Raw genomic sequence first — 11,886 nt, forward strand, 5'->3', positions numbered from 1 at the left:
ATATACCCAGAAATGTAATGTACACGTGTGTAAATTTTCATGATCAAATACATAAAAATAAGAGTTACACATAAAATACACATATCTCAGGCTTTTTAGCACATGCACTCTCAAAGTCCATACTCCTTCCTTCCCAGAATCTTAGGTGCCTAAGCTTTTTCTGAAAATCACAAAATCTAAGGCGTGTTAGCTTAGCTCTTGATATTCTCTTGTACGGTCGGCGTAAGCTAACCATTGCTAATCATGGATCAGCCAAGCATGTTTGTTAAAGCATATCATGGAAGAAACTTTCTGTAACCATGGCTCAGTAATTTGCGACTAGCCTTGAGCTAATTGCGTGCCAAAAATTTACACGCCCTACATAATGGAAAGGAGGGAGTACTTTTTTTTTGCGCAGCTTGCAATTCAAGGTATTTCACCATGAAGTTTTTACACATACGTACTTAGATCCTTATATACGCATATAACTCCGTTGTCTCAACATAGCCGGTCCCAAGCCCGGGTAAAGGAGGAGGGTTGTGATAGGCTTGGCGAGCCAACGTAAAAAATCAGCCACTCTTATGGAGATGAAACCCAAAAGATTTTCGTTGGGACGTAACCCTCTCAGCGACGCACCACATCGGAACCCGGGTGTGGTGGAAAATGGGCAAGGGCCGGGCCGTCGCCCCCCAGGTGGCGTGCCGTATCTTGATCCGGATACGGTGGCAAGTGAGCGAGGATCGGGTCGTCGCATCCTTAGTGGCGTGCTACATCGGCGCCCGGATGTAGTGGAAAATGAGCAAGGGTCTTCGCATTTGACTCGACGAGTGCGAAGGGTAAGGAAGCTAGCCGAGCCTAGGAGGATTCGCTTAGGTAGCTGGAACGTAGGGTCTCTGACAGGGAAGCTCCGGGAGCTAGTTGATGCAGCGGTGAGGAGAGGTGTTGATATCCTTTGCGTCCAAGAAACCAAATGGAGAGAACAGAAGGCGAAGGAGGTGGAGGATACCGGCTTCAAACTGTGGTACACGGGGACGGCTGCAAACAGAAATGGCGTAGGCATCTTGATCAACAAGAGCCTCAAGTATGGAGTGGTAGACGTCAAGAGACGTGGGGACCGGATTATCCTGATCAAGCTGGTAGTTGAGGACTTGGTTCTCAATGTTATCAGCGCGTATGCCCGCAAGTAGGCCACAATGAGAACACCAAGAGGGAGTTCTGGGAAGGCCTGGAAGACATGGTTAGGAGTGTACCGATTGGTGAGAAGCTCTTCATAGGAGGAGACCTCAATGGCCACGTGGGTACATTTAACACAGGTTTTGAAGGGGCGCATGGGGGCTTTGGCTATGGCATCAGGAATCAAGAAGGAGAAGATGTCTTAAGCTTTGCTCTAGCCTACAACATGATTGTAGCTAACACCCTCTTTAGAAAGAGAGAATCACATCTGGTGACTTCTAGTAGTGGCCAACACTCTAGCCAGATTGATTTCATCCTCTCGAGAAGAGAAGATAGGCGTGCGTGCCTAGACTATAAGGTGATACTTGGAGAGAGTGTTGTACCCCAGCATAAGCTAGTGGTTGCTGACTTCCGCTTTCGGATTTGTGTCCAGCGGGATAAGCGTGCCAAAGTCGCTAGAACGAAGTGGTGGAAGCTCAAGGGAGGTAGCTCAGGCGTTCAAGGAGAGGGTCATTAAGGAGGGCCCTTGGGAGGAAGGAGGGGATGTAGACAATGTGTGGTTGAAGATAGCGACTTGCATTCGTAAGGTGGCCTCGGAGGAGTTTGGAGTGTCCAGGGGAAGGAGAAGCGAAGATAAGGATACCTGGTGGTGAAATGATGATGTCCAGAAGGCGATTAAAGAGAAGAAAGTTTGCTTCAGACGCCTATACCTGGATAGGAGTGCAGACAACATAGAAAAGTACAAGATGGCGAAGAAGGCTGTAAAGCGAGCTGTTGGTGAAGCAAGGGGTCAGGTATATGAGGACCTCTACCAATGGTTAGGCACGAAGGAAGGCGAAAGGGACATCTATAAGATGGCCAAGATCCGAGAGAGGAAGACGAGGGATATTGGCCAAGTCAAATGCATCAAGGACGGAGCGGGCCAACTCTTGGTGAAGGACGAGGAGATTAAGCATAGATGGCGGGAGTACTTCGACAAGCTGTTCAATGGGGAGAATGAGAGTTCTACCATTGAACTGGACGACTCCTTTGATGAGACCAGCATGCGTTTTGTGCGGCGAATTCAGGAGTCTGAGGTCAAGGAGGCTTTAAAAAGGATGAAAGGAGGCAAGGCGATGGGCCCTGATTGTATCCCATTGAGGTGTGGAAAGGTCTCGGGGACATAGCAATAGTATGGCTAACCAAGCTTTTCAACCTCATTTTTCGGTCAAACAAGATGTCAGAAGAATGGAGACGGAGTATATTAGTACCAATCTTCAAGAACAAGGGGGATGTTCAGAGTTGTACTAATTACCGTGGAATTAAGCTGATGAGCCATACAATGAAGCTATGGGAGAGAGTCATTGAGCACCGCTTAAGAAGAATGACAAGCGTGACCAAAAATCAGTTTGGTTTCATGCCTGGGAGGTCGACCATGGAAGCCATTTTCTTGGTACGACAACTTATGGATAGATATAGGGAGCAAAAGAAGGACTTGCATATGGTGTTCATTGACTTGGAGAAGGCCTATGATAAGATACCACGGAATGTCATGTGGTGGGCCTTGGAGAAACACAAAGTCCCAGCAAAGTACTTTACCCTCATCAAGGACATGTACGATAATATTGTGACAAGTGTTCGAACAAGTGATGTCGACACTGATGACTTCTCGATTAAGATAGGACTGCATCAGGGGTCAGCGTTGAGCCCTTATCTTTTTACAATGGTGATGAATGAGGTCACAAGGGATATACAAGGAGATATCTCATGGTGTATGCTCTTTGCGGATGATGTGGTGCTAGTTGACGATAGTCGGACGGGGGTAAATATGAAGTTAGAGTTATGGAGACAAACCTTGGAATCGAAAGGGTTTAGACTTAGTAGAACTAAAACCGAGTACATGATGTGCGGTTTCAGTACTATTAGGTGTGAGGAGGAGGAGGTTAGCCTTGATGGCCAGGTGGTTCCCCAGAAGGACGCCTTTCGGTATTTGGGGTCAATGCTGCAGGGGGTGGGGGTATTGATGAAGATGTGAACCATCGAATCAAAGCCGGATGGATGAAGTGGCGCCAAGCTTCTGGCATTCTCTGTGACAAGAGAGTGCCACAAAAGCTAAAAGGCAAGTTCTACAGGACGGCGGTTCGACCCGCAATGTTGTATGGCGCTGAGTGTTGGCCGACTAAAAGGCGACATGTTCAACAGTTAGATGTGGCGGAGATGCGTATGTTGAGATGGATGTGTGGCCACACGAGGAAGGATCGAGTCCGGAATGATGATATACGAGATAGAGTTGGGGTAGCACCAATTGAAGAGAAGCTTGTCCAACATCGTCTGAGATGGTTTGGGCATATTCAGCGCAGGCCTCCAGAAGCTCCAGTGCATAGCAGATGGGTTTCACCCCTAGTCTACCCCAACTTGTTTGGGACTAAAGGCTTTGTTATTGTTGTTGTTGTTGTTGTTGTTTGATCCTTATATACGCATATACTTTTTTAGAACTAAACCCAAAAAATGAAGTTTTAATTGTTAAAAAAAACAGAGGCTCCATGGAGCTCGTCCTCGAAAATGCCTTACTCAATATTGATTTGCTTGAAAAATTTTCAAAGATTTTGTCTGTCCTTGCCGAGGTGAGGGCGGCGCAATCGAAAAAGGTGAAGTTAGATTCGAGGCAAAGATAACGTTGGTGCTGAGTGGTAACACCAATGCAGCGAAGCAACGACATCGACAAAAGGTGAGGCTAGAGGATTAGGGTTTTAGGGGATGGAACCGGGAATGTGTGCATCAACGCTTCCTAGGGCAAGAAGGGTTGATGGCCATGGGTGGGGCAATGATGTGATGATATCTGGTGCGTAGCATCAGAGGGCGGGTTAGCAAGATGGTGGATGTGGTGGCATAGTTGCTAGAATGGGACAAGAGGGGGTGAGAAAGATGGCAATTGGTTAGGGTTGTAGTATGAAAAGAACGAATTTGCTAATTCTCACTCTCTTTTTTTTTACGGGAAAAAAAGTTGAGACGTTGAGGACAATCAATTTGACGTTCAGACCCATGCAATATTTCATATTTTCTCAAACTATGAGAACAAACACTATGAATTTTTTGCACTAGATGAAACAAATTATTGAATCATGATGAACATCCTTTATATCTGTATGAAGATATTTTTAAAATTGACTTAGAATTTAGTCAACATTACATTTATTTACTCGCTGAATATGTTTTTTCACACAGTGAATATTTATTTAGATTTACATAAGTAGTACGTACCTTTACAAAATTTATTAAGAATTAGTTCATTCTTAGTTTTTTTGCGGGAAAGTTCATTCTTAGTCAACTACTGTATGATATATACACTCGCTGCAAGAACTTATGGACAAAAGTGTGAGTGAAGTCAAAGAAAAATAAGATAACTGAGTAACCATCATCATACTGGAAATGTACACACTATCGGGATGATTTACGGGGGAACACGACAGCATGTCTAATTTGAAGGCGCTCGCTCGCAGCATGAGTGGTCCGTCGGCAATTCCTTGGTCCGTTCCATCGAATCTGCCTTGAATGCATGGCATGGGTGGGTGCGCCGGTTTGGGTCACGGCCATTTCGGCGTGCGCTGCGCCGCGCTGGTCCCGCACGTCATGTCTGCCGTCGCCCGCCGTTGCCGTTGGGAGGTCGGACAACTCCGCCGCTCATCGCTTGACCGGTTGAGAGTTTTAAACCGATCGCACTCCTTGCCCGCAGCCGCTCGTCCGTCGTGGCCAAGCAATGCATGCGCCCGGAGGTCCAAACTCCAAAGGCTTAGGCGCCTTGCTTACGTATGAGTAGATAACGATCACGCGAAGTATACATGCATGGGGACGCACGTACGTTGCTCGTATCCTCGAAATTGTACGAGTACCATTATGGGTTCTGGCCAAGAATGTCACCGATGATTCGCTTGCTGTTTTCCAGCACAGGCTGTGCTCAGTTGTGCTCTCCATTCATTCATTAGTAGGTGGACGGGAGGAGCCAGAGTTGTAGAAGTTGTCCACTTCACGTGCTGGTCTAGCGCTAGAAGACTATTAGTACCAGCCGTTTATTACCAGTACCTCTGGTATTGATGTGTACTCCTACATCGCATGTGTGCTGGCTGCTACTGTAGTATAGGAGTGGTTCACACTGGAACACACGCTCCCATCTTCTGCTGCTGCCTGCGGCTTTCCGGAATTCATTGCGGGCATCTTCTCTAGACTAGATGCTCACACGCACCAAACAGCTACTCACAGCATTTACACATATGGACCATTGCTTGCTTTCATCCGAAATCACTATAGAAATAGTTACAGATAACCACCATTTGCTTATAATATTAAAACAAGTCAAATCTCATTTGCATCCCTCTCCCACATGACTGCATCTCAGGCAAGGCACCTGCGACAGTGATCACGAAGATGATGTGGCGCAGGCGATTTCAGGTTCTTTTCTTTTTCTTTTTGCCAGGTGATTTCACCTTCTTTTTTCTTCTGTGTCTGTGTCGATCGAGATAAAATCACAGGGAACCTGGGAGGGATCATACGAGAAATGCCCCTTTCTGCAGCTGGCTGGCGTGTAGGGATCGATGTGTAACTGATTTCAGCTGCCGTCTCGGTTGGTTGGGCGCTCAGCAGCTGGTGGGGCGGCGCCGCACGGAAAGCCCCAAGTGCATGAACGCAACTGGCCCGATCCATCCATATTTTCATTCAAGGCAAATGGAGTGACAGACAGGTCTGGGGGCGGCAAACCGTCTTCAATTCCTCTTCCTCTTGTGGCTACTGCGACGGCGAGACCCATCCGGCTGCGACCCGTTCTTCAGAAAAGGAAGCCACGCCTAAATTCAGGAAACAACGCCTCGCTTTCGCAAGGTCAGGCATCTTCTATCGTTTCTACCAGTAGAACTTCAGAACATGCCATTTCGATGAAAATCAGCTATGCGAAGCTTCGGCTCAGTCAGGGCGAAAAGTGGTCAGGGGAAAACAGAAAATGTTGGCGAAATAGCGAATATGGATATCAGTCAGCACATGGAACTGTGAAGTGTCATTTTCGAAGAACTCATATATGGAGTCACAAGGGGTTATACATATGTAAAACAAGAATCCACAAACAAGTGATGGCGCACAGTTCAGTGTTACAGTTTCAAGGGGGCAACAAGGCAGCGCCTTCTGACGGAGCATTAGACCCTAGATGTCCCCAGCTTGCGCTCGAAGAGTCGGCGCAACAGGTAGACTTGAATGACGCTGGCTGCGATGAGCGCGGCCGACTCGAAAAGTGCCTTGTGGATGGCCCTCCTGCTCATATTCTCGTTCACTGCACCACAGCGGGAAACACGTGGTTAAATGACTAAGCGATTAGATTATAAAGATTCTGAGAAGAGTGCAATCCACTGGCTGCTTGGACAGCAGGCATAAGCTCATACATTGGAGTTATAGTTATCGAAAGATTTCTTGACAAACCATGGTAGTACTTGGCTAGCCTGTGTTGCACCCACCATAGTTATAACAAATTCAGAAATTGCAGACAGCCTTCCGTAAACACTGGTGAATCCTAACTTGTTCTGGTGGACTTGGATTACAGGTTAAAATTTAGATAAGTCAAACTTGCAGGCTGCTCGAGTAAAGACTACCTAGGCATCGAGCACCAAGAACTGCCAAAAACTGGCATAATGCTCCTCTCCAACGGAGGGGGTAGGAACACGCCATCCTCATTTAGGTAAGATTAGGTCATTACTTATTATTCTGGTGGACTGCAGGTTAAATTTACGAGAAGTCCAATTTGAGGGCTGCTAGAGTGAAGTCTATCTGGGCATTGAGCACCAAGAACTGCCAAAACTGGCATCATGCTCCTCTCGAACGCAGGGGTGAGATACATGGCATCCTTATTTAGGTTATAAATAAATAAACAATTAACAACTGATATCACTACCAGTGAACAAGCTGGTGAATGCTAGTATTTTAAGCCAAATAACCAGTGTATTTCTTGTAGTACAAAGGACAAGAACACGTAGTAAGATTTGAATAGCAGGATTCTCAAAACAAATGAATAATAGAGGATACTAACATATTGCTTGCCGGTCGGTTTGGGCCTCTAGCCAGTGCTGCTCAAACTGAATGTTGTAAAGTGCTTCATCCAACTTAGCAATTTGTTCGAACAACGGTGAAAAATGTTCTGCATCCATTCCAGGAAAAGACAAGGGTGACGGCATGTTCTTGCTTACCCAAAGTTGCGGAGACCGGAGATTTAAGAAATTCTTACCATCTTTCGCATGCTGGTCAAAATATGAATAATGTCCAACATGCACATCAAAGTCTATGGTTTCGTGATATGGGGATTTATTGGTGAAGCAGAAGCGATGGACACCTCTCTTCTGAACTATGAACTCAAATTTGTCACTAGTTTTGTCACGGGAATCACGGACTTGAGCTCCATTAGAATCTTTAACCTGTTATTACTCAACATGGAACAAACTTAACAGTAGATTATACTAAAACTTAAGAAGTACATTGACAGTTACTGTTACAAGGTGCTCTAATTCAAGTTGCAGCACAGTACAAGTTAGAATCATCCTTAATAAATTGCTGACCACAAAAGGAGTGATACAGTTGCATAAATAGGCAAATAACGGGGAAATATCGTAGCAAATTGTATTGTATTCGCTCTAGGAGGCACTCATATATAGGAAGACCAAGAGCACAAAAAATGAGCAAAACAATCCCAAGCAGAACTACTTTAACTTGTTTATTCAAAGGTCCATCTACCAAAATCTACTCAGAACTACTCTAGCAAAAGGAAGCAAACGTTCCACCTTTTTTTAGTAAATCACATAAGTAAATTTATCCTAACAAAATAAAGCTATGCTCCGCTGTACTTAGTTATTACTAGCAAATAAAAGCAAGGATACCCAGAAGTAGAAAAAGTATTCCCTCCGATTCATATTAATTGTCACTAATTTAGTACAAGGTTGTACTAAATCAGCGACAATTATTATGGATAAGAGAGGGTACCAATCAAAGTTAAAATTGTCACAATCCAAATAATATCTTTATAAACTATGTGACAATAAATATAATACTGAACGACTTGTGTCTTCTATGTACCTATAACATCCAGGTTAATACGATTAATAGGCGTGCTCGGCTTGGAGCCCATCTGCAAGGAACCTCAAAGTTAAGCGTGCTCGGCTTGGAGCAATTTGAGAATGGGTGGCCGATTGGGAAGTTGATCCCAGGTGTGCATGAGTGAGGACAAAGTGTGCAGGAAAAACTAGTGTTGGTGTTGGTCCGTGGGGCCAGTCTAGTTCTCACGTGGTAGCCAGACATAGCGGCCTTATAACCGGTGGCCAGTACAGGGGTGTTGCAGAATGTTTGTTTGAGGAAAATAAAAAATAAAACTATTAGCTCCCTTGGTCGATATTTCTGAGAGCAAGTGCACTATCAAGTATAATGTAGGGTTTCAAATTCCACAGGATGATGGCTCAAGTTGTAAGCCCCATACGACGATAATGTTAATTTCCACCCAATCACTAGACCAATCATGATGTTAATAATTACTTCCTCCGTCTGGAATTACTTGTCGCTCAAACGGAAGTATCTAGCGGCTAGATACAACCGTTTAAGCGACAAGTAATTCCGGACGGAGGGAGTACCGTCCAACCAATGGGTCATCAATATCGCAATATCTGTTATATCCATTCCCTGTGATAAAACCCTTCTAACAAAACTTAGTTTCGTGCATCATTGTTTATAAGGTGGTAAAGCAACCTAAGACGAGCACAAACCGCCCTAACACCTAAGGCGCCTGCCTAAGCACCTAACGCGAGCAAAATTGCCGCCTAAGAGTCACCTAAGAGTCCAAGGTGGGACGCCTTATAAATAATGCCGTGCATGTTCTCATTGAACAGATTTGAAATCCTACATGTTAAAGGTGCTCAAAACCTACAAATTATACATGAATGACTAAAAGGCGCTACAATCAAAACTGATTTGAAATCAAAAATTTAATGTAGTACTTCAAATACCAACACATCATATACTTAAGATAATATTACTAGTTTTTGTACGCATCTCTAGAATAGAAAGTATAGCATGAATTCACACAAAATAAATGACAAAATAGTTGTGATACTATACCAGCAGAACAAACATTCTAGTAGACTGTGCCTTCCTTTGATACCCAATAATGCATCAAACATCTAAGTAATCATTGGATGATGCTTATTCTTGTGGGATTTACATAGATATAAAAAAGGGGTTAAGTCCTTACCACAAGATCCACCCCATCCTCGCTATAATGCCACGGAGTGTCAGCCTTGATCACCACAAAGGATACATGAACAGTATCCCCCTCGTATTCCACGTTATGCGAGAAACACTCCTCCCTATCAATCACAAAGCGGATAGCCGCAGCCTGGTGCAAGAACGGCATGATGCAGAGGACCAAGACACAAGCCCTTGTCCAACTCAGCCCCTCCATCTTCTATCAGCAGAGGAGCAATAGCAGATTGTACCGAGCTTCCTGCAGAGAAAAAATTCCAAAGTGTCAATTGATCTCTTAGACTATCCACACAAGCATGCGTCGCGTTGATGGGTGTGAGCTTTTGAGATCCTGGGATGTCGCAGAACGCCAAAATTCTATCAGAACATGGTTGTTTAGATAGGTCGAGCAAACAACAAGGCTAGATGGGTGTTTATTCTACGGGCGCATACAAAGGGGAGGGCATGGTGGAACCCTACAAATTACTCATCAATTATCTTAACTTATGCTCTGGAATCATACAATGAAGGTGAGATAGATCAATCGATCGATTTCGAACCAAGGCTTGCCTGCCAAGAGGTGAGAGTCCGGTTGGATCTGACCTCTGGAAGCTCATGATTCCCGTCCAGTAGGAAGAATTGGGGCTAAAGGGGTGAGAGGAGGAGGAGCTTACTCAGTTACCGCCTGCAGGCGGCCGTCGGAGAAATCGCTGCTGGCGTCCGGCTCCGGTGATTCCAAGTGGCGCTCCCCTTCCCTTCTCGGCGGAGGAAGAAGCAGTCGATACTCAAGATGTCACGAAGAGCTGACTGACCTTGGGGAGAACGCGACCTTTCTCTTTCCGTGGTTTTTCTACTTCACTTTCCGCCGAGTGGCCTATTGACCGGGCGGGGCGCAGTCGGCCCATTATTAACCTTGCTGGGCCAGGCAGAGGCCTGCTGCTGTCGGGCCAAAAAATGCGAGAGGTTTCTCTCTCTCAGGAAAAAAAGAGAGAGCAGGAGGTGATAGAAGGCATTTCCTATTTGGCGCTGCAGGCGCCCGTTACAGTGCAATTTGCAAACGGGCGCTGCAGCAGTTCAAACTGGGCGGCCGTCGGAGAAATCGCTGCTGGCGTCCGGCTCCGGTGATTCCAAGCGGCGCTCCCCTTCCCTTCTCGGCGGAGGAAGAAGCAGTCGATACTCAAGATGTCACGAAGAGCTGACTAACCTTGGGGAGAACGCGACCTTTCTCTTTCCGTGGTTTTTCTACTTCACTTTCTGCCGAGTGGCCTATTGACCGGGCGGGGCGCAGTCGGCCCATTATTAACCTTGCTGGGCCAGGCAGAGGCCTGCTGCTGTCGGGCCAAAAAATGCGAGAGCAGGAGGTTTCTCTCTCTCAGGAAAAAAAGAGAGAGCAGGAGGTGATGGAAGGCATTTCCTATTTGGCGCTGCAGGCGCCCGTTACAGTGCAATTTGCAAACGGGCGCTGCAGCAGTCCAAACTGGGCCGGCCCATTCTATTTGTTCCTTCTTGTTTTTCTTGTTTTTCGAAAGGTCAAAAAAGAGCGCTCAGTGGGGGATCGAACTCGCAACCCCTCCGTTGTAAGGGCTCGGCTCTAGCCACTCGCTATCCACTCACGAGTGTAAAGGTGGATCATTTTTCTCTTTTTATTTCGTTCTTAAGCTCAGTTTATTCGTTTTCCCTTTTTCTCATCTTTTTTGTTTTATTTATTGCGCGCTTTTTAAAATTCCTGAAGTTTACCTTTAAATTTGTGAACTTTTTTATATATTGTTGAACTTTTCTTTAAATTCGATGAACTTTTTTGAATTTTGATGAACTTTTTCTGAAATTCAATGAACTTTTTTTTTGAATTCTATGAACTTTTTCAAAGCTGGTGAGCTGTTTTTTCAATTTCTATGAACTTTTTTCAAATTTGATGAACTTTTTTTCAAATTCATGAATTTTTTTCAAATTTGATGAACTTTTTCAAATCCGATGAACTTTTTTCGAATTCACAAACTTTTTCCATTTTTTGTGAACTTATCCTTTCAATTCATGGATTATACGAATGCCTTTCCAAATTGATGTATTCTTTATTCAAACAAAATAAGTGGTGCGATGGATTTTTGCAATGAAACAGTGCCGCAGCATTGTTATTAATCACTTGCCTCTGTTATTAATCATAGAAAGCAAGTTGCTCGTGTGGCTGGAGGTGCCTATACGCGAACTTGACGTGGTGAGTTCGAAACCTGTATAAAGCAATTTTTGTCGCGTTTTCTTTTGCGAGCTTATGCATTCGCCAGGTTCTTCGCGTTTACGCATATTGCGTCAAACTGTCGACGGATGGCACAGGAGGATATGACTACCGAGCGATTTTGGGCCGGTTCTGTAGCGTCTACAGGTTCCGGTTTTGGGAACCTTCTAGAGCGTTCCCAGCCGGTTCTTACTGGTTTTAGAAACCATCTAGAAGGTTCCTGAACCGGTTTTTTATTTTTATTTTTATTTTTTACTCTTTCTGTTTTT

General features: G+C 45.0%; 1 protein-coding gene across 1 annotated transcript; it reads right to left on the reverse strand.

Annotated features, from left to right (window-relative positions):
* Nucleotides 1-6,124: 6,124 nt before the first annotated feature.
* LOC109787635 (transmembrane emp24 domain-containing protein p24beta2) lies at nucleotides 6,125-10,265 on the reverse strand. Its single transcript, XM_020346168.3, has 5 exons — nucleotides 10,062-10,265; nucleotides 9,398-9,649; nucleotides 7,391-7,577; nucleotides 7,196-7,303; nucleotides 6,125-6,445 (listed from the first exon to the last, which is right to left on the reverse strand). The coding sequence occupies exons 2-5, from the start codon at nucleotides 9,605-9,607 to the stop codon at nucleotides 6,312-6,314; spliced, it is 639 nt and encodes a 212-aa protein (XP_020201757.1). The 5' UTR covers nucleotides 9,608-9,649; nucleotides 10,062-10,265; the 3' UTR covers nucleotides 6,125-6,311.
* Between the last annotated feature and the right edge of the window lie 1,621 nt (nucleotides 10,266-11,886).

Source organism: Aegilops tauschii, chromosome 7 (assembly GCF_002575655.3).
Source record: "Aegilops tauschii subsp. strangulata cultivar AL8/78 chromosome 7, Aet v6.0, whole genome shotgun sequence".
In the NCBI taxonomy this organism is placed as follows: domain Eukaryota; kingdom Viridiplantae; phylum Streptophyta; class Magnoliopsida; order Poales; family Poaceae; genus Aegilops; species Aegilops tauschii.